Source organism: Vipera berus (assembly GCF_964194415.1).
Source record: "Vipera berus genome assembly, chromosome: 4".
NCBI classification, from domain to species: Eukaryota; Metazoa; Chordata; class Lepidosauria; order Squamata; family Viperidae; genus Vipera; species Vipera berus.
Window position 1 is genome coordinate 19,113,908 of NC_138206.1, and position 26,485 is coordinate 19,140,392.

Here is a 26,485-nt window from a genome sequence, read left to right on the forward strand (position 1 = left end):
TAATCCCAGGACTACACAAAGAGGCAAAAGTCCAAATAAGGACTACATGATGCCCCAACGAGGTGTGTAGATGGATTCAGTTACAATGGCAATTCATGTAGCATTGGAAGACAGGATCAAGTTAGGAGCATATCATCATGGAGAAAATGTATCTATATGGTCACTCTGATGGCACACAATTAATCTTTACCATCTAGGATCTGGGACTGCATGTAGTCAGAACTAGAAAAATCAAGGATGGAATTTTGTTTTATTGTGTTTTTAATTGGACTATTTATGGGATAATTTGATTTAATACCTTTTAATGTTTGTATTTTGTGTTTTTATCGTTGTTAGCCGCCCTGAGTCCTTTGGGAGATAGGGCGGCATACAAATCCCATAAATAAATAAATAAATTTCCTGGTGTTTCCTGCAGCACTTTTTTTTCCTCCAGAATACTGTGAACCACTTTCTACTTAGAAATTAGAACCTAGTAGTTGATGGAAATCTATCAACTATCCTTAGAACACTAGGATCTGCATTGTAGGTTTAAAAAAAATCACCACCCCAGGGGAAGTCTGAAACTTTCTGTCCCTGGACTGGTAATTTTTGTTTGCAATCATGCTGAACTTTCAACCACAATTGTGGAGGAAAAAAACCCAGAAATAATTGCCTGTGTCTTATTGATTTGTTTATTTTAATCAATTTATATGATCATCACTTGATCACAATGGCAACAAGCTAACATAAAGTTAAAAGCACAACTACAATCAATGGTAATACATATACATAGTGGCAACCAAGTGCAGAGGAATATATCAGTATCACAGCTGAAATTAACCTATCAACATCTGTACTCAGGAAAAGAGCCACGTTTTTAAAGCTTTCCAAAATCTCCGAAGGGATGGAGCCCACTGAATCTCGAGGCATGATCACACAAAAGTTGAATGATAAATCTTAAAATAGGATTAACGTTACTTAAAAAAAATCTTCCCAATCCAAGGAAAATCAAGAAATCCTGACCCTGCAACGTATGACATTTCCCTATTGATTCTAGACCTCTTTCCTCAAATGTTAAGCACAGTTCCCATCTACAAAAAGGTTGTTCCTAGATTAGGGGTGTCAAACTGCCGGCCCGCAGGCCGGACACGTCATCTGGAAGCCGCGCCCACCCCACTGCCGGCAATGGCAAAACCGTCCCGATACGTTGCGCGACGTCACATGACGTTGTGAGTTTGACATGTCTGTCCTAGATGCTTACCTGAATTGTAGGATTTTCTTCTGTTTCTTCTTTAGGTTGTTCTTCCTTCTTTAGCTTCCAAGATTGGTCAGTGCTAGAAGACTGTGCAACAGGCGCTTCTACCCAGTCTTCTGAAGAACCCTAAGAACATATTTTCAAAGAATCAAAGGTGTTTTAGAGGGTTGTAGAGGCCTTTAAAGCTCAATGAAACAATGTAAAAGTCATTTTAAAAACTATTTTCTTTTCTATACGAATAAGAGAGTGATCTTAGCTATCTAGAATGAGAGAATAAAGGGACTATTATAACATTCTAATAGTCTTATTGGCGACTGAAATTCTTTAAATGTATTTATAAGACTTGGCAATCAGATAAAAAATAAGTACAGCTGATATTTATTACAGTCACTTTTCGCCATTGAAAATAGGCTACCAATTTGTTCACCTGGGTCCTATTATTAACAACACAGCGCTACATAAAAGGACAGGTTGTAAACTCTCCAAAGACTTTTCAAAGAAATTACTTTTGCAGTCTTCCTGTTATAAATGACCACTTAAAATGCTAAAATAAAGCCAACACATTTTCACAGCTGGAACTCATGATTGACAGAACTTGTGGGAATGATGAGAAGAATCAACAATATAGCCTATGCATAATAACACAATTACAAGAAAAACCCAAACAAAATGCAGACAACTGTGTTGTTAACATTTGCTTCAAGTGAAATAATCGACCTTGATCATAGGCAGATCTATAGTTTAAGAAAAAGTATGCAGCCACCAGATATAAAACACTGCTTTGTATCAGACCGACTAATCCAGACATGTCAAACACAAGGCCCGGGGGCCAGATCCGGCCCGCAAAGTGGTTTCATGTGGCCCGCGAAGCCATCCTGGAAACAGTGAGGGAATGGCTCCCACTGCCTTGGCCCTGGCCCAGAGACCCTCCTTCTGCCAGAGACCCTCAGATCTGTCCCACTCCTGCCCAGGCCCCCATAGGCACCCTTGATGTGAACGATATAGAGCTGGCCACACCCACCCAGTAGGCCATACGCACTCTAGCCACGCCTATGCAGTAGGCCACACCCACCCTGGCCACATCCACCCAGCCCCCTGAGGGCAACTGCAATGCTGATGCGGCCCTCAATGAAATTGAGTTTGACACCCCTGGACTGAGCATCAGGGATTTGAAATCCAATACTATCCGGAGGTTACTATATTATAGAAGGCTGAGAGACTTTCTACCATTGGAGAATCTTAAGCTAAATCTACCATTGGAGAATCTTAAGCTAAAATTGTGCATAGCATATCTAGTAATAATATAGAATAGAGTCCAAATAACATTGCTGTCAAGTATTACAATGAACAGCATCAGTAGAAGCTATAACGAGACAAACAAGTACATATTTGTTGTGACTCAGGGCCAGCCTGTGGGCCCGGCTGCCGGCTCGGATGTATCGGATGACTCAGATGAGGGGGAGGAGGAGGGTGTGGGAGACGAACCGGCTGATGATGGCTTGCAGGCTTGGCAGAGCTCCCAGCCGGGGCCCTCTTCTCAGCTGCGTGAGCCCGATAGTGCGGAGGATGATGACCCACAGCTGGCCCTGTTCAAGGACGCCCGACGCAGGAGGCAGTCGAGCAGGAACAAACAAAGAAAGGCTGTGGGACTCCTCGGGAGGAGGCACAGGGAGACCACGCCCTGAACTCTAAATAAAAGGAGTGTTTGGGGAGGGGCTGGTTGCTGAAAGCAACCCTTCCGCTTGAGGATTCAAGTTCTTGTGTTTCTTGTTCTGTTGTTTTGCTTGTGAATTAAACTTGGCAGACGCTTTGCAGCCTCAGACGCTCTCCAGTCTCTACTGCTTGAACAGGGGTTTGCCTTATTACAAGGCCGGTAGTTGGCTGGTTCAGAACAATATTTAACTTTTCAAGCTTGCCAATATTGTGTATGCTGTGTCTAATGATGCATTATTAGCCATGCTGCATGTATATAGCACTATGAGAAAAGACCCAATAACTGAAATCTGGCTCTTTCTACAATGTGTGCTTTCTATTTCTTCCATATTACATCAGATGTATGCTTCAAAATGAATGTTCATTTCACTATCTGTTCAGCCTACTTTCTTAACAGAGGTGGAATTCCTAATGATCTATTTTGCATTTTGGATTTTAAAACTTACCGAGCTAGTATCAGATAAATCATCTTTTTTTTCTCTTTTAGTTGTTTTCTTCTTTTCTCTTTTATGTTTTTTTGAATGCTTCTTCTTCTTCTTTGTAACAGAATGTTCCTACAAAAAGCAACATTTGTATCAATCCGACAAGCCACATACCTAGAATGAGGAAATTACACGGTATTTTATCATTTTTAAATCACCGCCCTGCTAAAAACATCCCAGGATGCTTTGCTTAATGATTTCTTTTATTACATATCACACTCAAAGCTTCTTTATAGAAAGATACTTAGCACGCGTTAGAAACATACATATAAAAGATGTATTCTACAATAACAAATTTGATTTTACAAAACTACAATTATTATTGTTGCCAACCAAGTGAATTTTTATTTGACTAAGTATCATGTCTCTTCTTCGTTTGACATCACCATCGTTGATTCAGTGTACTGACCAATGGCCAAAGAGATACCACGAGCTCTATTACTGTAGATACCTTTTCTGTACATGAAACTAAGTGATAATCTGATTTGGCTGAGTATTGATTTACCCCATATTTTATACTCCATCACTGTGTTATATGCTCCCAACACCAGGAGACATAAAGTACCCAGGCTGATGCATCTGGACCAACTGTACTTTCCAAATACTCTTTATGGGTAGCCCCAAGTAGGCCTCATTGCAGTAGTCCAACTGGGTGGTGAGAAGAACATGAATTACAGTAACAAGGTTCTCTTCTCCCAGGTAGACCAAATGAAGCTGGGAATAGGGCCCGCTAGCCATGATTTCTACCTGCTGATCCAGGATGTTCCCAAAGTTCCCCTAGTCTCTGAAAGATAATTCTTGCCTATTAAGGAGTAACTTTGGTGGCATCTGCTCCTATACCTGTTTCAGCCTCTAAGCATCAGGAAAGGATGCCCAAACCATCTCCTTCATGACTCAACATAACATATCCAACTGGGTATCTTCAGCATATTAATGATATTAAACGCTGAACTATCAAGCAACCTCTCCAGACAGTTTACCAGTTTAGGCTCCCATTAGGAACCAGATTATGTAGTGCAGCGGCTCGCAACCTTTTTCTATACCCCGCACTCCTAGAACGTTTCTGATATATTCTCGCACCCCTTACAAAAGTTTGAAATAACGGCAACAAATTATGCATATACACTATAATTGGAATATCATCTCGCACCCCCAGGGAACCTGATGCAATGGTTAAAGCATCAAGCTAGAAACTGGAAGAGCGTGAGCTCTAGTTCCACCCTAAGCACAAAGCCATTTGGCTCATCTTGGGCCAGTCCCTCCCTCTCAGCCCTAGGAAGCAAGCAATGGCAAGCCATTTCTGAAATCTTGCTAAGAAAACTGCAGGGACTTGTCCAGGCAGTCACCAAGACAGCACCAGAAAAAAAACCTCTACATTCCGATGAACAGTTAGAATTTTATACTATGCAGCCAGTGACAAACTTCACTATATTTAGACATGACATCTGCTGCAGTATTGAATTTTGCGTATTTTTTCTGTTCTGCTCATTCTGCCCCATTTTAACTACTACACCAGATTTGTGCCATTGTAAAATATGTATTGTTATCACCCATACCATTATGATGGGATGAAAAGCTCCCGTCACACCCTTTGTAACTATAACCGATTATGCCCTATGTTATTTGAACTTCAGCTCTATTACTGTATATTAATGTTTGTTTAAGTAAAGTGTCATCTTCAGAACCAGTTATTTGGGAGATGAGGGGATTATATGTTCTCCTGAAGAGCAAATCAAGTACATCAAGAAATGCAGTGGGAAGGAGGTAATAATTGCTTGATAATGACCTTAGATAAAAGGAGAGGTCAAATAATTTCGCTTTGGCAAAATGTATCTCATCCTATTTCTTCCACCTCTGCAGGGTCTGTCACTGCCAAATACAGAGTTGAACTGTATGTTCTTATTATCAAGATTACTTTGGTCAAGTTGCTCCTGGCTGCAAATGTGCACTAGAACTAGGAATCACAACCATGAGTTATCTGGAGCCCTAGGGCAGGGCTTTTCAACTTTTTCACCCATTGTACCACTTTTAGGATATGGCAACATCTGAGTACCACCAGTCGCCTAGCAAGGTGTCAAAAACTAGATGACCAAAAAAAAAAAAAAAGGAAAAAAGTGATGAAGTACAGGTAATCCTCGACTTATAACACTTCGCTTAATGACTGTTTGAAGTTACAATGGCACTGAAAAAAATGCCCCCCAAGCCACAGCCATGCAAGATGCCTGCCTGCCCACCCGGCGGCGCTCTTCCTCCTGTCCAAGGTTTTCATTGTTGTGAGCATTTCTGTTGAAGATTGGCAGCAGGGGTGGGGGTGGGGGGGTGTTTGGTTTTTATTCCCCCCATCTGCTGGGTGGTTGCAGCAGGTTTGGGTCACTTCACATGACCCTGGGACACTGTGACCGTCATAAATATGAATCAGTTGCCAAGCATCTGAATGTAAATCACAAGACCCTCAAGATGCTGCAACATTCCAGCTGATCGGCACTTCTTCTGGGCTCAGCAGAAGTGCCAGGATCAGCACCGAGCTCCAGATGGAGCCTGGTGCTGATCCTGGCGCTTCCGCTGAGCCCTGACAGCCCTGCAGCTCCAGCTGTCTCTCGCTCAGGCTTGTGTGGTGCTACCACCGGTTCAGCTCATTCCCCTCCCCCGCTACCACTTTTCTAGGATGGTCGCGTACCACCTGCCAGGTGCCAATGTACCACAGGTGGTACCCGTACCAGTGGTTGAAAAGCCCTGCCCTTTCACTACCTGCAACAGGTTTTCTTTCGGGAAACCCTTCATTCCCTGCTCAGGACCCTTCAGCTGCATTTCTCCATTTTTCATTCCTTATTAGCACCAGCAGCCAGTGAATTGGGAAATGTTATGTAGCAATTTGAGACAATTATATAACATTTAGCTTAACACAGAAGGATTTGTGATAAAGACAAGGCATAAAGATAGTTTTCTACTCTTCTTTTTCAGATGAGTACTTATGAGAATTTTTCTTTATTACAGTGGCACTGTTCATTCTTTCCTCCACTACCCCTCTAGCTTCTCCCACTTTCTGCCTCTGAATGTATCTCTAGTTTTAGAGAATGACATTGAATAATTTATAGAGAGCTCTCTTTATACTATTTCCCCGTTCTCATTCTTTACCTTCCATTCTTTTTGTTGTCTGATATGGAAGGATTGATGAACTTGTTTTTTTTTTTTAAAAAAACCTCTGGATTCTTTTAAGTATGCTTGCAAAAAAGCAAGCACGGATTTTCCTCATTACTAGCTGTGGTGGCAATGCAGAAGACCACTATTTTGAGGAGTTTACTGACGTATTGATTTTTTTCCTTCATATTAAGGAAAGTCTAGCAGTTTAGAGCTCATTCTGAGCTAGCCTGCTTGTTTTTCACTCTTGCTTGCTGAATAAAAGGGAAGGGGGAAATCTTCATATAGTTTCAAAGCTGCAAAAGTCTCAGTCATTCAAGTCCCCTTCCAGAAGTCATGTGCCAGTCAGTCAAGGTCAAGTCTTGCAGTTTCCTGACCACAGCAGGGTGATGAAACGGGTTTTGAAGACTTTTTTTGGCGGCAGGGGGGAAGGGTTGCATTGTGTGGAGCTTCTATAATGACAGCATAAATGCCCCAAGGGAGGCCATTTTCTATACTACCTAATGCTAGGTACTATAGAAAATGGCCTCCCTTGGGGCAGCATTTGTGCTATCATTAATAAGGTGCTCCTGGCAGCTTATAAGTGGCAATTGGTTCTTTTAGATCCAAAGACAACGCCTCTCCTGCTTCTCCTGCCTCAGCGAAAGGCAGTCACTCAAAAAACCTGACCCACCCCATATATGGCTTTATAGGCCATTACCAGCACCTTGAATTGAAACTAGAAGCAAAGTAGCAATCAATGCTGCTCACAGAGCAGTTATAACATGTGCTGATCGAAGAACCCACATAATTGCCCACACCACTGCATTTTGAACCAGTTATAGATTCCAGATGCTCTTCAAGCCCAACCCCTCATAGTATTTTAACATTACAGTATAGCATTGCAGTAATCCATTCTGGAAGTGATCAGGCCACAAGTGACTGAAAGTGAATTCTCCTGATGCAGGAATGGAAACAACTGGAAATACAATCTGAAACTGTAGCCACAACTGCCACTCCTAGCCACTACTTGATTCATGTTCATAGGAACCTGGGCTCCCTAGCAGAGGAGATGCTATTGGTGTATGTCTTGGTTGTTCCATGTCTACATTATTTTAATAGTTTCTAATTTTCTCTCCTTCCTCTGAACTTATTCCAGAACAGTTTACCTTGGCTATTCCAATCTTTTCAATCTTATTCTCATATGTCAGTATAGCGCAGGGCTCTTCACTGGATCTTAACTGGTATGTGTATTTAAGAGAGATTGATCACAAATTTCCCAATATCCACCTATACTTTTGTTCATTTTTTTACATTCCTCTAATTCTCACTCTTCTTTCTCACTCCTAGGTGACTATGAGTGCCAGGCCTTTGCCAGTCATTCTTCTTCCTTTCATCTCTACAGAAAATTGGTAACTTTTAAAAAGGGTTTTAAAATATTTTTAATTTAATTAATGATTTAGAGGAGGGGGGTCTAATAGATGACTGTTGCAGATTAATACCTTTGGTAAATCATTAGGTACATATCCTCTGCAAAATCCCCAGCTCATTGTTTCAATTGGACTGTGTTGATCTTTTAGTGCTAATATTTGCTTACTAATCTTATTTGGATTATTTGTAATTATTGGTGGCAAGAGGTATTTTGTACACCTTCATAACATGTAATAATTATATTGTCATTATCTATGCTGAACATCAGTTCAACATTTCACAATTTATTTATTCCGTTTGCTTTTATGTTCCAGAATTTGTTTTTAAATTCATTCAAATTTCTTTTCAAAAACTATTTATTTTTTGCTAACCTAGCAGAAAATTGGTATCCTGGGACTTTGACTGAATTTGGCTTGTACTGCCTATTATCACATTTTGAAGCACTTGCCCCATTTTGCTTTTTCTATAAATTCATTAAGTTAAAACCTGAAATTTTACAGAGCATGTATTTAAACTACTTAACAGCCGGTTCTCTTAGATTCTTAAGTCTTACCTCAGAGGATTTTTTTTCCCTGATGGCAGAAAGATGATAAATGAAAAGCATTTTGATGATGGTACTAGCAATGCAGTCATTTCCTCATCATGTAATTTTGCATCTCTTTTTAATTGAATTAAGCAATATTTTGATATTATTTTAAAATGGCTGTTACCTGTTCAGCATAACTAGAATGGAAACAAGTGGGCAAAACTTTTGCTTATTCACAAATTAAAAATGATTGCAACAGCAATATCAGCAGTCTTTTAAAGCATGGCTTTCCCACAGCCATTAATATATTGCCCATTGCAGGTCTTACCTTTTTCATTTCTTCTAAACGCTCGTTCACATCAGTCAGCATCCAAGTATCTTCCCCACGCAATCGCTTCAGTTCCTTGCGTCTTTCATCTTTTTCATAATTAGCTTTTGCCTAAAGTGGAAAAAGGGACACGGATAATGCAGCAAATTGCAAATATGTATATAAAGTAATACTTAGCTCTTCAGTGAAATGCTCAATTTGGAATAAATCAGTGATGCTTCATTATATCTCAGAGATACTTGATTACACCAAATCAATGAAGCATAAGACTAGCTGGAGAGTTTTAAAAGAAAAAGAATTATTGTGAGCTTAATTTTGCTACTAAAAGCTGTTATAAGATCTAGAAAGTATAATACGCCTATGAATGCTTAAGGGGGAAAAAATTGAATTCCAAAACCTAAAGTAAATCATCCCATTTATCAAAGAATATTTTACTGAAATCTAAATCTTCACAAAGACTTACTCAAATATTGCATTATACTCAAACACACATACACACAAATATAACTGTGGAATTGCACTGCTTGGAATCCTAGACTGGCACATTTTTTTCCTTTTTCCTGTCTATTTATCTAATTATATGCATCCCTCCTAAATGATCTGCTATTGTTATTGTTTCCCATACCCATTGGGAACAATGTAATGACAATATCTTTACTACACTGTTCCAATTGCTTTAGCCTCACTAAAATATTTACGTTACCTAGATATGGCTTACCTAGTTTAAAATATGCTATTAGAATTTTTATTTTAGAATTTTTCCAAATGGATCTGTTTTATTCTCACTTTAAAATAATTTAATTATTTTTGCATAATGCAAAACACATGAAATGGATACTTCTCAAAGCCTTATCCATGTGCAGATATGTGCGTTGAAAAAAACCCAGTTTTATACATATCACGATATCAAGGTTTAGGACTAGAATAAATGCTACCCAAATATAGTTGTTCAAACAAACAGCTCTGGGCTACTGTCTTCTCTCCCCTCCCATAAAGCTAATTAGTAATAAAAAAAAGTATGGAGCCAGTTTAGTGTAGTATAGATTATTTGAAGTATCTTTATATCACAGGCAATGCCTTTACGTTCTACTGTTCCAGGCACATGAGGAATGTTTAATAAGATGCTCAAATATAAATATATTCACATATCAATAAGAACATTCAGAAGGAAGATATCCTGCTTCTTAAAATCTCATGCCCACACGCCAAGGGGCCAGTTTTCACTGAGTCAACAAATATAAACTCTTGAATTATCATTTTCAAAACTGCAACTTCAGCGTTCATTAACAGAAGGCTGTCCAGCACCAAGCCCACCTCTTACTAAAAAGCCACAATGGATTAGCCCTTTTATTATAAATTAGCCATAGTTCACATTTACTAGTTAGGAATCTATATATTAGTAGATGTCAGATCATACATTTGACAGCTTGACAGAATTATGTATTTGGATTTAGCAGCAGATCTCTGGATGATCTGCTAAAGAGAAAATCAGGGGAAAGTGTCCATTTCCCAAAACATCTTGCGTACAGGGATCCATTTGTGCTGTTCAGTTCTGGCACTCGAATCAAATATCTGGATATGAGGTTCTTTATTCATAAATGCGTATCTCAAATACCTTATTTTGCATTCAAAGGGACACAAATGTACCACCGCTCTGCATTTATTAACAGAGCTACATCTTTTTCTATGATTGTGTGATCCTAAGAAAAGATGATATTCCCATGGTCCTTTCAACTCTGAAATGCCTTTTTGGGAGAAAATTCACAAGTATCTTATACACTAGGCTCAGCTGAATGGGTGTTAGTATAGAGTTCTGCAAACTTAAAAGTCTGCCCAAAACTTCTAAAATATAGGTAATGTCTTTCACCTGACACTGAATAGGAAATTATATGTACCCATATATGTACCCATTCTTTTAAATACACCAACTCTGTTTGCAAAAAATCTCTAGAAAGAAAGAAAATCTCCCATTTTATTTTCTTACAATATTCTAATTATTCATCCATGTATGTTTTAAAAATAACATTGTTAAATATCACAATGTAAATGAACAGGGAAATACTTTAAATAGAGCCTTCTTGAATAGCGATTTAAATTGACATCTTATAATTAAGTCCAAGTAAGTCATAAAGATACAGTTCAAAATATATTTCTTATGAAAGTGACCAATAAATCTATAAAGATATTAAAACAAACACAAAAGAGATATGGCAAAATAACATTTTTTTCCTTTTCTACACACAATAATGTTTTAATATCACTTCAAAGTAAAACACCTCATTTACCAAAGTACTATAATCAAATATGATAGAATCAATTCAATTGTGAATCACAAGTTTCAGGAGCATTCAAATATAATTGATTGATGGGAATTTCCATGGTGGAGACTTTTATAGGACATAAGGTTCACAACCTTTCTGAACACTTTCAGAAATTGCTCATTAATTACTTCTAAGCTAATTACAGACCTTTGGAATACAAGTTTGAAAATGCTGAGTAAATCTGCTTTCAATCTTGAACCAAAGAAAATGTATTCATAAACTTAAGAATTTAAAGAATCTGAAATAAACAGCAAAAAAACTAAATAAGATTTTGATCTTATAAAGTTATAAACAAACTAGGGATCCAGCTAGAATTGGAATATTGAATTTTTTGTACATTTTGGAATGATAAAGTACAAACAACTTCTTATGAAAAATATATTGCTTTGGTTTTACAAGACAAAAGGAAGACAAGCAATTTCATGATTTCAAAATCTGGATACTAGAGGGAATTAAGTTTTTTCATCACAAGCATTTAAAAAGTTGCAAAACATTCCAACAATAAAAAAAAAACTGAAGGAGAATTTTGAAGAATGGGAATCAGAAAATAGGCACGGTATCAACAATGTCAGTAATGCTGTCTTATGTCCAAAAGATGTTATTGAACAAATAGCAGATGTACAACACATTTTATCTAACAAGATAAAATGGTATGAAAAGTGGGTTTACAACTGACAAGACAGTGACTTACAAAAAGATGTTTCACTTAATCTATAAAATAAACTGGATAAGGTTTTAAATTTTAAAAAGAAAATACAAATGATAAACCAAGAGAGTGACCTGAATATTTTTTGCTATGGAATTTTTCTATCGGATTGTTAAAGCTTTGGAGAATTCTGACAAAGTGATAAAGAAAAAATGAAGAGAAATCAAGGCCTGTGACAATATTGGAATGAACTACATATTAAGTTTATTAGCAGTAAAATAAATATAAAGTTGGTTTATTTGATCAAAGTAAAAACAAGGTATGTTAATTCTGGCAACCCTTTTGGACCTTCTAACCCCCCAACTGAAAATATGTTTTATAGATTTGAGTCTTCGGAGATGGGCGGGATATAAATGCAATTAAAATAAATAAAATAAAATAAAATATGGGATGAAGAGATAAACATTTGTACCCTTAGAAGAGGTGAAGAGTTATTAAATCTGTTTATACATGATAAAAGTTGGAAGTCACTTTATGTATTTCTTTTTTTCTTTATTATATTCTTACTTTTTCTTTTCTTTTTGTTACACTTTATATTCCTTTCTATTCTCTTTTTTTGTCTTAAACCACAAAGTTTAGTTTGTATTAGATTTTACTATTATAATCAAACTCCTTAATAAAAATTACATACACACATACATATATATAAAATCAATAAATCAATGACATAACTTTCTAGAAAATAAATATAAAATATAAAAAAATCTAAATGAAATAATTATTAAGTTATGCCATAGAAGGGATGACAGCTCCACAGATGCGCCTCTAACATCCCCTCAAGCACCACTACGTTTTTCAAAAAATATCCCAGAATTTGCAGTTCTCCTAAACTAGTTTCTATTTTGATGACTGTCACAAATCGGTGAGCAGAACATAAGTAAGCCTTGTCACTCTCCTTTTCACATATTTCAATACTACTCTTCATAAGGACAGAGACCCTGTTCTAAATAAATTTTCCATAATTCCCTCTGGCAGTCAGCACTGAGGGAATTTGTAAGTATAGTAACAAGACATCTTGTGCTGATTTAGCAATGTCCTTCAATGTTTGGCCCCATACACTCTTCCATTTATTGGATATGGTGGTTTCAACTTAAAAATTTAAACAGTTGTTGTTTTCTATCCTACCATAATAACCAAGCAGATAGGCATATATTTTATGTGATTGTAGGACTTTTTGCTGAAGATAGGCATCCTTTACTGAAATTGTGACATTCTGATGATACATGTCTCTATACATTATTCATAGAGTTTTCATTCCTGCCTAGCAACAGAGAATAATGAAACTCCAGATAATAAGACCTTGAAAAAGCTAACATCTGACATGCATAACTGCCTGTCTGCCATTTTGCACAAAGTAAATTCCCCCCCTGAAAAAGCCACACACACACCCCAAGTTCACAAACATTTGATTTCAGATACCATGATCTGCTCTCTTTTTAGCCATAATAGATATGTAAAATTAAGGGTAACAGAATTATGGATAAACAGTACTTAATTTCATTAGCTCCTACTTGCAGAATGACAAAAATGGGACAACACAAAACAAACACAAACTGATGACATACAATTCTTATTCTATTTCCATGCTTCAATGCTACCCAAATCATCCGATAAGTCTCTAAACCAAAACAGATTTAGGAATGAGCCATTTAACCCAGTTAAAACTACACAGTGAAATACCTAAGGCTGGAAGAATTATTGAATTTACAACAGTGAATAAACTTTCCTTATCTTTTTCAATAGACGCCAGGCTTAAAATTAACAAACAGGGCAAATGAATATATCCTATTACAATAACTACAACTATAAACATATTACATATAATAGGATTATGTTTTCTTAATAGCCTTGTTTTCATTTAATGCTATCTTGGGCAAATGAAATTCAATGCCTAATTTTAGATGTTGTTCACTTTTTCAGGAGCATAAATACTCGGCGTTCAAGGTTTGTACTCATTAATTTGTGAATACATATTTGAATTGCATAAGAAGATACACAAACACACAGGGCACAGAACCACCCTGAGTAGGAAGTGAATTATTTTAGAGTTTTGCTGTGAATCTATGTAACTTATTAATTGTTAAAAAGCTAGTAAACCATGAAGAACATACTTTTATTATTATTTACACATACATAATATTAACATCTACTTAATATTAACTTTAAAATATTAGCTAAAATTGGTATGGACCTTTTCATACAAGACTTGCTTGATGATAAATGGTAATAGTTCATGAAACAACTGCATCTATACAGTTCTGAACTACTCAGAGTTTATCCACCCAACATTACTCTTTCCCCAGGATTTGGTTCATGTTTTCAGAGAAAAGAAACTCCAATATTTCATTGGCTATATGGAAACAACCAGACTAGAGTAAAACATTTTCATTTTCCTTTCCTAAGTAAGCTTCAAGAACAAATTTATCAGGCAATGCCAGCAATTATTTCGAGGTTACATCTGGACTGATTTAGGGTTAATTTGAGATGATTCCATCATTTCTGGTTCATGTTGGATAATTGCTTCTTGATTCCAAAGCATAGTAAATATATGACTATTGATTGAAACACAAGTAATAAAGATTAACTCAACAAGATACAAATCCACCATAAGACAAAGATCAGCATTCTCCAAATGTGTGCTCTCTTCCCTCCAGCCAATATTTTAGAGTCACAACTGACATTATTCCCTATCAAGACATATTAATATTAATATTAAGACATCTGGAAATTCGAAGAATAGGGTAGCAGGTTGATAATTGGTATCTGAAGGATACCAGGCTGGAGAAAACTGGCATTTTAGAAGTGCATTTTATTTGTTTGTTTGTTTGAAATTTTTCTTTATTGACTCTCATTTAAGCAACTGTTAGAAAGCACCAATCACATTTTTAGCCACAGCACATCATTATATGGTTCTTTCTAATGAACCATCCATATCAAGCAGCCTTAGTATCTTTTTTTAAGTCAATTAATTTACTGCCATTGCTGAGAGCCTCTAACATCTCCAAGTCTAGTTCTGGTGATAGAACCTCAGTCTTCTAAGATATAGTAATAGTGTTGCCAATCCTATTAAGAATTATTTATTCATCCATATTATTCATTCCTGAGTACTGGAACAATATGTTTACATATATCTAGCATTATTGTACAAACATAAACAAAATTATTTAGAAACACAAGAATACTTGCTTACAATTATATGTTAGAATGGGATTACAAGAAATGTAGAGGAGTTCACTGTAGATTAGCACCTATGATATGGGTTAAGCCTCCAGCAAATGAAGCTAGATTCTTGGGACTTTGCAGACAAAATGTAACTTGTTTGACAAGAATACAGAAATGATTTCCCATTATTCTCTCTGTGAGTGTTTTTTGATCTTCCTATTCAATCTTACTGCCCTGGATCTTCTGCAGGGTTTCCTACTCAAGTTATGACCAGGTCATTTTATCAAAACTGGGGTGCTTAACAGCCCATCTACACTTACAATATTTCCCCACACCAACACTGGCCGTGCAAGATACTCTAAATAAATGTGGAGATGCCCCACACTTACTAGCACAGATGATGTTACTTAGTTGGATAATGAAACATTTGCAAGCAAACAATAAACGACAGAGAGCCAAGAACCTCACAGTTCAATTCTGGGCTACATATATTCTACCTGCTCTTATTCATTCTTTCACTTAACTGATCTCCAACGTATTTTGAAATTACTGTACTTCACTTTGACTGCTGCTAGTTTTAATTTCTCCTGCCTTACAGTGGTTTCTATTCTTTTTCAACAAACTGCATCCTTCAATCATTATACTCCTATATAATGTGACAGACCAAAATGGCAATTGGCTAAATCTAACTTACACGTGTTCTCTGGCTTTGTCTTTAATTGCTGTTCATATGATAAGATAAAAGGTTCAAACAACTGGTGCCCAAAAGGTTGGGGACCTCTGATCTAGTATATCCACAGATGACAAGACAACTTGAAACCAGGAGGACTGGGAGAAGATGTTTTCTCAAGGTAGCTCAACTGAATGTATGAATAAGTAGTGCTTTTTCACAGCCCAGATAGTTCCAATATGGAGCCTATCTTACATAAGTGTCCATTATTCCTATGAAATCATATTTCCATTTCTATAAAGATTCAAAATCATTTTACCTACTTACTGTATTCTGAATATGAGAGAAAAATGTAGGCTACAGACTTTACTAGCTATCATTTTTCCTGATTTTCATTATTAGCTTAGAAGGCCGCATTACTGTAATATTCTTGCTTTCTTTCACAACACATCCGTGTTTATCTGAGGTATTCGAAGTTTTTGCTTTATATAAATCTTTAATATTTCAGCCTTACAGTATTCTCGTCACACAAATGAAAATAGTTACTGGGGGGCCTTATCTAATCAAGCAGAATTCCAAGGTTCTCCCTGCAAAGTAACCATATTCCTGTATAATAAATTAAGTTTCAGGTTTTGTCATCACTGTTCAGTAAAGCTAAATTTTAAATAATGTTGATATGTAATGAGAAAGGTAGACTGTTTGGAAAACACACTGATACTTGAGAAAATAAAAGACAATAGGAAAAAAATGGTATCGGAAGACAAAACAGCTTAATAGTATTTCTGATATGAACCACTGTTCAGTCACTTCTGATTCTTTGTGATCAGATAACTGTTTACAAGGATTTTCTGTCCATAATTGTTTCAAGTTCTTATAATCTCAAGCTCATATCAGAAACACTATTAAGCTGTTTTGTCTTCCGATACCCTTTTTTTCTATTGTCTTTGATTCCCTCAAGTATCAGTGTGTTTTTCAAACCATCTTCATTACATATCATTATTTAAAATTTAGTTTTATTAATACATCCAGTGAACTGTCTAGTCTTCCCTCATATATTAAATTATTGATCCTTCAAGATATAATCAACAATTTTATTCAGTACCACAGTTCATTGACGTTATCACCTGCAAAGGGTAGGGTAGGGTCGGGTAGGGTAGGGTAGGGTAGGGTAGGATAGGATAGGATAGGATAGGATAGGATAGGATACTTTATTTTCACTTTAAATGTACACTAATCAGCATAAAAATGAAATTTCATTGCATTCAGCTCTCAAAAAATACCATTATGCATATACACACATACACACATATGACAGAGAGAAATATCACAGTCTAGTTCAAATGTAGACATCTACATGGCAAAAAAAAAGAATCCTGTTGAATCTACAAGACGGATGCCATAAGGAACAAAACTATTACAGAATGTAGTGGTTCTGCTATAAATACTTTGAAACCTCCTTCCAGAGGGGAGCAACAGAAACAGACTGTGAAGTGGATGTGTGGGGTCTCTAACAATGCTCTGAGCTCTAAGCACATAGCGCTTATAAGTAGTATCCTGAATAATGGGAAACGAGCTTCGTATAATCTTCTCAGCTAAACTTATCATTCTCTGTATGGACCTTCTCTCTGAGGCACTGCTACCACCAAACCGAAGAGTGATACAGTTTGTTAAAACATTCTCAATCCTGCCTCTGTAAAAGGTGGCCAGGACAGGAGAAAGATGTGTTTTCCTCATCCAACACAAGAAATACAAACGTAGGACTGCTAATTCTTTATCAACAATCTTAGTATAGTGGAAGTTCTGTGCAATTGATTCACAGAGATAATTATATGCATTAAAGAATGATACAGCAGCCTTCTCAGCTGTTAGCCTCTATGCTATGAAACATACTTTTCCCAGAGACATACTTGGCTCCATCCTTGCTTTCCACAAGATTCTAAAAAATAGATTTTTCCATCATATTTTTGGCCTGAGTTCATTGTCTGTAATCTTACTCTGGTTTAGAATCTTTATTTTTATACTATTTCATTGTCCTTATTTCTGCCTTTTGTGAACTGCCAGAATCCTTTGGGATTGGAGTGGTCTACATTAAATAAAACTACTACAATATTTTCACATCTCCCAAAGTAAGGACAGGAGCCATAAAATGACCCCAAAATGTTTCTAATTTGTAGAACTTTTCCCACACTATTGGTGGGAAACCAACACAAAAAAGGAATTTCTTTGCATAAATAGTAATATTTTGCCCAAAATGAGACAATTATACCCTTTGGCTGCCTGAATTAATTATTCCCAATTCCATGAATGCATTCTTCTTTTTAGTTTTTTACAGACCCTCAAACTAATTCTTGAGCTAAACAATATTTGTGGAATAATCCTAAAGTACATTTTCTTATAATATCCCATTTTTATTTTTAACTTGACACAGTTCTTGCAAACCAAGGTTGTAAAGTTTAAAACAGGTTCTGACTCCCCTAATTTTCAATCTTACCAAGAAACCTATAGCTTGTGAATAAATATGTTGCAGAAGTTTAATAAAGAAAGTTATAAATTCTGAATGCAATCATTTCTTTGGATCCTTTTCCACCTGAAGACTTGCAAATAACACATATCTACATGTACATCAAAAGACACTTCTTTCCCCTGACTCTAAGACCACCAAGGACCAAAAAACAAAATCATTTAGTGATTGATATTTCTTACCCAACCTTTTGTTCAAAAACTCAGGGCCTTATAATGCCCTCCTTCCACTTTCCTTCACAGCAATAACTCTGTAAGGTAGGTTGGGATAAGGCATATAATAACCATCTATGGCAGATGGTGGACTTATATCTAAGTCCCTTTGTTCCCTGTGCAAATTTCTCAGCCCATACTACTCTTTTGTCTTACATACAACTTAAAATGAATTATGAAATAAAAAGACTAGGAGAACAAAAAAGGTAAACATGATACTATGATAATCAATAAAGGAAAATATTTGTAGCTCAGGGTTGAAATGACAGGTCCTCAGTTCTCTCTGAGCTTGTTTTCTTGCAGATGTTTCATTACCCAAACTAGGTAACATCATCAGTACACTGAATAACAGAGTTGGAAAGGATCTTGGAGGTCTTCTAATCCAACCTTCTGCTCAAGCAGGAGACCCTTCTACAGCATTCCAGACAAGGGCTGTCCTTAAAAGCCTCTGAAGGCAAGCCATCCCACTGGTTAATTGTTTTCACTGTTAAGTAATTTCTCCATAGTTCTAGGTTGCTTCTCTCCTGGATTTGTTTCCATCCATTGCTTCCTATCCTGCCTTCAGGTGCTTTGGAGAATAGGTTGACTCTTCTTTGTGGCAGCCCCTCAAATCTTGGAGCCTAGTCCTTCTTTTCACTACACTAGACAAACCCAATTCCTGCAACCGTTCTTCGTATGTTTTAGCCTCCAGCCCCCTAATAATCTTTGTTGCTCTTTTCTACACTCTTTCAAGAGTCTCTACATGTTTTTTATAATATGGTGACCAAAACTGAATGCAGTATTCTAAGTGTGATCTTACCAAGGCTTTATAAAGCAATACTAGTACCTCACATGATCTTGATTCCATCCCTCTGTTAATGCAACTGAGGATTCTGTTGGCTTTTTTGGCGGCTGCCACACACTATTGGCTCATATTTAAGTGATTGTCCACTAAGACTCCAAGATACTTAGTTTGGGTAATGAAACATCTGCAGAAAACATGAAAACAACCAAACTCAGAGGGCACCAAGGAACTCTCACTATGATACCCACTCAGAATGATTCAATGATGCATTAATACTTTGCCTACAATTTAAAACTGACTTTTGTACAAGACTAATTCTCTCATTTCCAATGAAATCCCAACAATCCAGTGGACGAATTTAGTTGTAAATAAGACTAAGCAGGTATTCGCAGATCCAAAAATACTTCCTTATGGAAGATCCCTGAGAATCAAGTAACGGTGGAATTACTTTGATCACTTTACTCTGGGTACCACTCAGAGCAATTGGGTAGAGGGGGGGATCTATATTAATAAATGAAATGCTATTGCCCAGGGGGTTTCCCTACCCCTCCCCGACTCCAAAACTGCCAGTGACCGCAATTCATGGGAGCATCTTTCTAGGAGCAATACGAGTGATGGCTTCATTGGTAAAACTACATTTCCCATAATTTCCGGAAAACGTTCGGGGGGGGGAGATAAAGATACCCACTTATTACATCGGGCGCCTAATCTGGCATAACGGTTTGTTTTTATGGCGACGTCTCCAAGCCGAGAGCCGAGAGGTCTAGCCGGGAGGGCTCGGTCATGTCCTAAAGCAGGGGTCTTCAAACTTGGCCCTTTTATGACTTGTGGACTTCAACTCCCAGAATTCCTCAGCCAGCTTTGCTGGCTGAGGAATTCTGGGAGTTGAAGTCCACAAGTCATAAAAGGGCCAAGTTTGAAGACCCCTGTCCTAAAGAGACAGCAGGGAAGGCGAGTCCCAAATCTGGAGTTTGCTTTAAAGATCAGAAACCCACGACTCCCCCAAGGAAGCCAGCGAAAGCGGGGCGAAAAGCAGAGCCGGTGGGTCACCTGCTGCAGCAGCGCCTCGCGCTGGCGACGCTTCTCTTCCTTACGCGCCGCTAAGACCCGCTCGCTTTCAAATCCGGTCGCCATGATTGTTTCGGGGGAAGGAGCTGCTGCCGTAAAGGAAACAAGCTAGTACGCCTGCGCAACCCGGAGTCGTCAAGCTCTAGTCTAGAACTCATCATTGAATGCCTCCATTTCCGCGCATGCGTACTCGGAGTCTTCAAGACGTTAGGTAGTTGCTGATGCTTTTTCGCCTTCTTGGCAGCTGCGGAGAATGGAATTGTTGCTACGCTATTCTGAAGTCTCTCCCTCGGTTCATTTTTATTTCTGGTGGCTTGATGTATTGTGGGCGTCCATAATGTATTGTAGGAAGTATGGAAGTGGTTATCACTACCGTTCAGACAATATATGATATATGACTTAGTGGCAGCCTTTAAAGCTTTTGCTTTGTCCATAGAACTACACCTACAGTGTAAAGTAGGTGTAAAGTCCTGTAGACTCCGTTTCTAGAAAAAGTATTTGAGACTAATAGTTCTGATTAGTAGACCAATGTTTCTCAACTTCAGCAACCTTAAGATGTGTGGCCTCCAGCTCCCAGCCAGCATGCTGGAAGCACTATGAAACAGTATATAAGTAAGTTACTGGAACCTACACAAAGTTGCTGAAGTTAAACTAACAACATTTGCAATCTTGCACACTTTTCCTCTTTGGGGAAAAAATGGAATTAACACAACTGTTGTATAAACTTTTTAAAATTCAGTTGGAGTCCAGTTGGGAGATGTTTTTATAGATGTGAAGCAAAAACAGCTTGGTGCACAAATCAAGCAGTGTGGCAGAATTTATCTTCATCAAAAAGAAGGAAATAGGATTAAATTTTGATAAACAGTCTGGTTAGACAGAACAAATGAGGAAAGGCTATGAATATTAATTATGATTATGACAGGCTAACTAAAGCTTGGCACATCAACTGGCACAATCGTAATTCTGTGTGCTGTAATCTCAGTTTACCTGTTGGCATCACTCAGGAAGGGCTAGAGTAGAAACCTGGGTTCTACACTAGAGCTGTAACATTCATGAAAATAGCTCTTCCATACTATTCATATAAAGTATTCTCATAATGGCTGGATTTGTGTATTACATTACTCCATAACTGATTGGTTTGTTTGATTTGGGTTTGGGGCCAATTCAGCTATTGTGTTTTTCAGCCACTGATTATATGAACTATTCATTGTGATTTTTTCAATAATTTGTTGTGTGCATCACCCCATTGTGATTTACTGAATGTTGATTAAAAAATCCAGTCATAATAAGCTATGCAATTATTGCAATCTATTCACTGTTTTCTTAAAGTCATATATTAGTAAAAACAATGTTTAGGATCATCTAATGCAGATTTTGTTGTGTTGTTGTTAGCTGTGAAGTCGTGTCCGACCCATTGCGACCACATGGACAACATTTCTCCAGGCCTTCATGTCCTCTACCATATGCTGGAGTCCATTTATGCTCACGCCTACTGCTTCAGTGACTCCATCCAGCCACCTCATTCTCTGTCGTCCCCTTCTTTTCTTGCCCTCAACCTTTCCCAGCATTAGGCTCTTCTCCAGTGAGTCCTTCCTTCTCATTAGGTGGCCAAAGTATTTGAGTTTCAACTTCAGGATCTGGCCTTCTAAAGAGCAGTCAGGGTTGATCTCCTCTAGGACTGACCGGTTTGATCGCCTTGCAGTCCAAGGGACTCGCAGGAGTCTTCTCCAGCACCATAATTCAAAGGCTTCAATTCTTTGGCGCTCAGCCTTTTTTATGGTCCAACTTTCACTGCCATACATTACAACTGGGAAGACCATAGCCTTGACTATACACACTTTTGTTGACAGGGTGATGTCTCTGCTTTTTAGTGTGCTGTCTAGATTTGCCGTTGCTTTCCTCCCCAGGAGGAAGCGTCTTTTAATTTCTTGGCTACAGTCCCCATCTGCAGCCCAGGAAAATAAAATCTGTCACTACCTCCATTTCTTCCCCATCTATTTTGACCTACATATAGGTTTCTTAAGAGACAAACAAATAAGATGGTCTGGTACTCCCATCTCTTTAAGAACTTGCCACATTTTAAGCATAACTTTACTAGCATGAGAAATGAGTGCAATGGTGTGATAGTTTGAACATTCTTTTCTAAACTGATCTTTTCCAATACTGTGGCCACTGTTGAGTTTTCCAAATTTGCTGGCAAATTGAGTGTAGCACTTTTACTGCATTGTCTTTTAAGATTTTTAATAGCTCAGCTGGAATACTGTCACCTCCACTAGCTTTGTCGTTGCTCAGCTTTTCTAAGGCCCACTTCACTTCACATTCTAGGATGTCTGGCTCGAGGTCAGTGACTACCTCATTCTGGTTATCAGGGACATTAAGCTCGTTCTTGTATAGTTCTGTGTAATTTTGCCACCTCTTCTTAATCTCTTCTGCCTCTGTTAGGTCCCTGCCGTTTTGGTCCTTTATCATGCCCATTTTTGCATTAAACGTTCCCTTCATCTCTCCAATTTTCTTGAAAAGATCTCTGGTCCTCCCTATTCTATTGTTTTCTTCTGTTTCTTTGCACTGTTCATTTTAAGAAGGCATTCTTATCTCTTCTAGCTATTCTCTGGAATTCTCCATTCAATTGAGCGTATCTTTCTTTTTCTCCCTTGCCTTTCACTTCCTTCCTTTCCTCAGCTATTTGCAAAGCTTCCTCAGACAGCCATTTTGCTTTCTTGCATTTCTTTTTCTTTGGGATGGTTTTAGTTGCTGTCTCTTGTACAATGTTGCAAACCTCTGTCCATAGTTCTTCAGGCACCCTGTCTATCAAATCTAATTCCTTAAATCTATTTGTCACCTCTACTGTATATTCAACAGGGATATGATTTAATTCATACCTGAGTGGCCTAGCGCTTTTCCCTACTTTCTTCAGTTTAAGCCTAAACTTTGCAATGAGAAGCTCATGGTCTGAGCCACAGTCAGCTCCTGGTCTTGTTTTTACTGACTGTATAGAGGTTCTCCATCTTTGGTTGCAGAGCACATAGTCAGTCTGATTTCTGTGTTGACCATCTGGTGATGTCCATGTGTAGAGCCGTCTCTTGGGTTGTTGGAAAAGAGTGTTTGCTATGACCATCGTATTCTCTTGACAAAATTCTATCAACCTGTGCCCTGCTTCATTTTGTACTCCAAGGCCAACCTTGCCTGTTATTCCGGTTATCCTTTGGCTTCCTACTTTAGCATTCCAATCCCCCATGATGATAAGGACATCATTTTTGGGTGTTAGTTCTATAAGGTGCTGTAGTGCTTCATAGAACCGGTCAATTTCATCCTCTTCAGCACTGGTGGTTGGGGCATAGACCTGGACTACTGTAATATTGAATGGTTTGCCTTGGATTCGAACTGAGATCATTCTGTCATTTTGAGGATTGTATCCCAGTATTGCTTTTCCTACTCTTTTATTAACTATGAAGTAGTATACCTGATGGTCATCTGAATTAAATTCACCCATTCCTGTCCATTTTAGTTCGCTGATACCTAAGATGTCGATGTTCAGTCTTGTCATCTCTTGTTTGACCACGTCCAGGTTCCTATGGAGAAAAAATCTTTACAGCATCGGACTTTCCTTTCACCACCAGACACATCCACAGCTGAGCGTCCTTTCAGCTTTGGCCCAGTCGCTTCATTCTTTCTGGCGCTACTAGTACTAGCCCTCTGCTCTTCCCCAGTAGCATATTGGACACCTTCCGACCTGATCCAGCGTCATATCGTTTTGCCTTTGGTACTGTCCATAGGGTTTTCATGGCAAAGATACTGGAGTGGGTTGCCATTTCCTTCTCCAGTGGATCACATTTTGTCAGAACTCTCTGCTTTGACCTTTCCGTCTTGGGTGGCCCTGCACGGCATAGCTCATAGCTTCATTGAATTACACAAGCCCCTTCACCACGACAAGGCAGTAGTCCATGAAGGGGGAATGCAGATTAGAGATCTACATTAAGGGAATGTATGGAGAGGGAAATGCCAGATATTCAAACTGTGACAACAATAAAGAGAATTCCCAGGCATTCCTGGCCCACCTGTAAGAACTACCAACACAGTCTTAGAAAGGTCCAAGGAATACAAAAAAGGTTTTAATATATGCTTAATTGATTACAAAAAGCCCTTTAATTGTGTCAAACATATCAAATTATGTTTGATATGTTTAGGAAGATGGGAATCCCAGAATATTTTCCTGCTGTTATGTGAAACCTCTACACGGAACAGAAGTCATAGTGAAACAGAATGCCTCTGGATCACTGAAGGAGTGAAACAAGACTGTATAATCTCTCCTCAATTATTTATTCAGTCTATATGCTGAATATCTATTAAAGGAAACTGAATTGGAAGAAGACGAGCATGGTTTTAAAAATAAAGGAAGAGACATCAATAGCCTGCAATATGCTGATGACACTACTCTGATAGCTGAAAATGCAAATTATCTGCAAGCTTTAGTAATACAAGTCAGAGAGCACAGTGGAAGAAAAACCGAGACTAAAATATTAAGAAAAGCAAACTAATGACAACAGGTACAGCAACCAGCCTTAGAATTGACAGTGAATATATCAAAGTGGTAGATAGCTTCTGCTTTTTACGATCAACCATCAAATATAAAAAAACAAGCAGTCAAGAAATGTGTTGCATATTAATACTTGGTAGGGCAGCCATGGAAGCCTTGGGAAAGAGATTCAGATGCCTATCACAAAATTCTGAATAGCGTAAGCCATGGTTTTCCTGTGACACTCTAAAAAAATGAAAGTTGGATTTTGAAGACACAGGATAGGAAGAGCGTTGATGCTTTTAATTTTGGTATAGGAGAAGACTCCTGAGAATACCACAGGCAGCTGAGAAAGTAAACTAATGGGATCATCAGACAAATCAGCTGTCATTAGAGGTACAAAAGATCAAGCTCAAATTACTCTACTTTAGACATATTATGAGAAGACCCTAGCTCTAGGTACTGAGAAAGGGGACAGGGGAGAAGTGGATGACCAGCAGGAAGGGATAACGGGCAGTAGGAATCACTTTAAGGAACAGGAGGAAGAGACACAACTAAGACAATGATTAGATAAAAGAAATCCAATTGTACACTATTGGAAGTGCTGAAAGATCAGGTTAGGGGCAGACCTTTATGGAGAAATGGTTGCTAAGAGTTAACAATGATGCAATGGCACATAACAGATTAAATCAATATATAAATAAATAATGAATAAACCTCAAATAACTGCATTATTTGATTAATTAATCTTAAAATGAGATGCACAATTTTAAACATTGAATATGAATCTTGTATTTATATAGGCAGGTATCTATTTAGAATTACTATATTGGTAGCATTAAAAAGTGGGACAAATAGTGAATAAAATAATTATTAATTCTTCAAGATTCTCAGTTATTAATTTTTCATTTAATGTTGTATCTCACATTTTAAAATGCCATTGATCCACAAAAGAATCAAAGGACGTTTTCCAGCAAATAGCAAAAACTAAATTAATTTCTTGTGTTTTATAGCTGTTGAAGATCTTGAAAGACTAACAATAAAATTATAGTAGCATTAATTATTAAAGGCTGCTCTGTAATTTTCCAATTTCCCCAAAATACCTATAACCAAAATGAATATCTAAATGAGATTGCCACCAGAGATAATCATATATACCAATTTAATTACAATAGTACAATCTAGAGAGACTTTGATCAATATAATGCAGTTTTATAGTTATGTATAATTATGAATTATTTTTATAATTAATCCTTAATAAATTCAAACTTATTTCCTTTTATTACTTCTAAATTCAAAAAACAGATTTTTGCTATTAAGACATTAATATGTTAATATTACAGAGTTGTTGTTCTTAGTTGTGAAGTCGTGTCCGACCCATTGCGACCCCATGGACAACGTTCCTCCAGGCCTTCCTGTCTCTACCATCTTCTGGAGTCCATTTAAGCCCATGCCTACTGCTTCAGAGACTCCATCCAGCCACCTCATTCTCTGTCGTCCCCTTCTTCTATTGCCCTCAATCTTCCCCAGCATTAGGCTCTTCTCCAGTGAGTCCTTCCTTCTCATCAGGTGGCCAAAGTATTTGAGTTTCAACTTCAGGATCTGGCCTTCTAAAGAGCAGTCAAGGTTGATCTCCTCTAGAACTGACCCATTTGAACGCCTTGCAGTCCAAGGGACTCCCAGGTGACTTCTTCAGC

At 37.7% G+C, this 26,485-nt stretch overlaps 1 protein-coding gene across 4 annotated transcripts in view; it reads right to left on the bottom strand.

The window, feature by feature from the left end:
- Positions 1-20,395, bottom strand: part of CWF19L2 (CWF19 like cell cycle control factor 2) — a 92,848-nt gene extending 72,453 nt beyond the window's left edge. Inside the window, exons 1-5 of one of the 4 annotated variants that reach the window (XM_081327096.1) lie at positions 20,258-20,368; positions 19,250-19,391; positions 8,832-8,942; positions 3,394-3,501; positions 1,241-1,360 (exon numbers count right to left, since the gene is read on the bottom strand). In XM_081327096.1, coding sequence (XP_081183222.1) covers positions 1,241-1,360; positions 3,394-3,501; positions 8,832-8,942; positions 19,250-19,270 — 360 coding nt within the window. In that variant the 5' untranslated portion in view covers positions 19,271-19,391; positions 20,258-20,368. Of the gene's footprint in view, positions 1-1,240; positions 1,361-3,393; positions 3,502-8,831; positions 8,943-19,222; positions 19,392-20,257 lie in introns of those variants that run through there. The other 3 variants (XM_081327095.1, XM_081327094.1, XM_081327097.1) reach the window with 3 other exon arrangements.
- Positions 20,396-26,485: the final 6,090 nt, after the last annotated feature.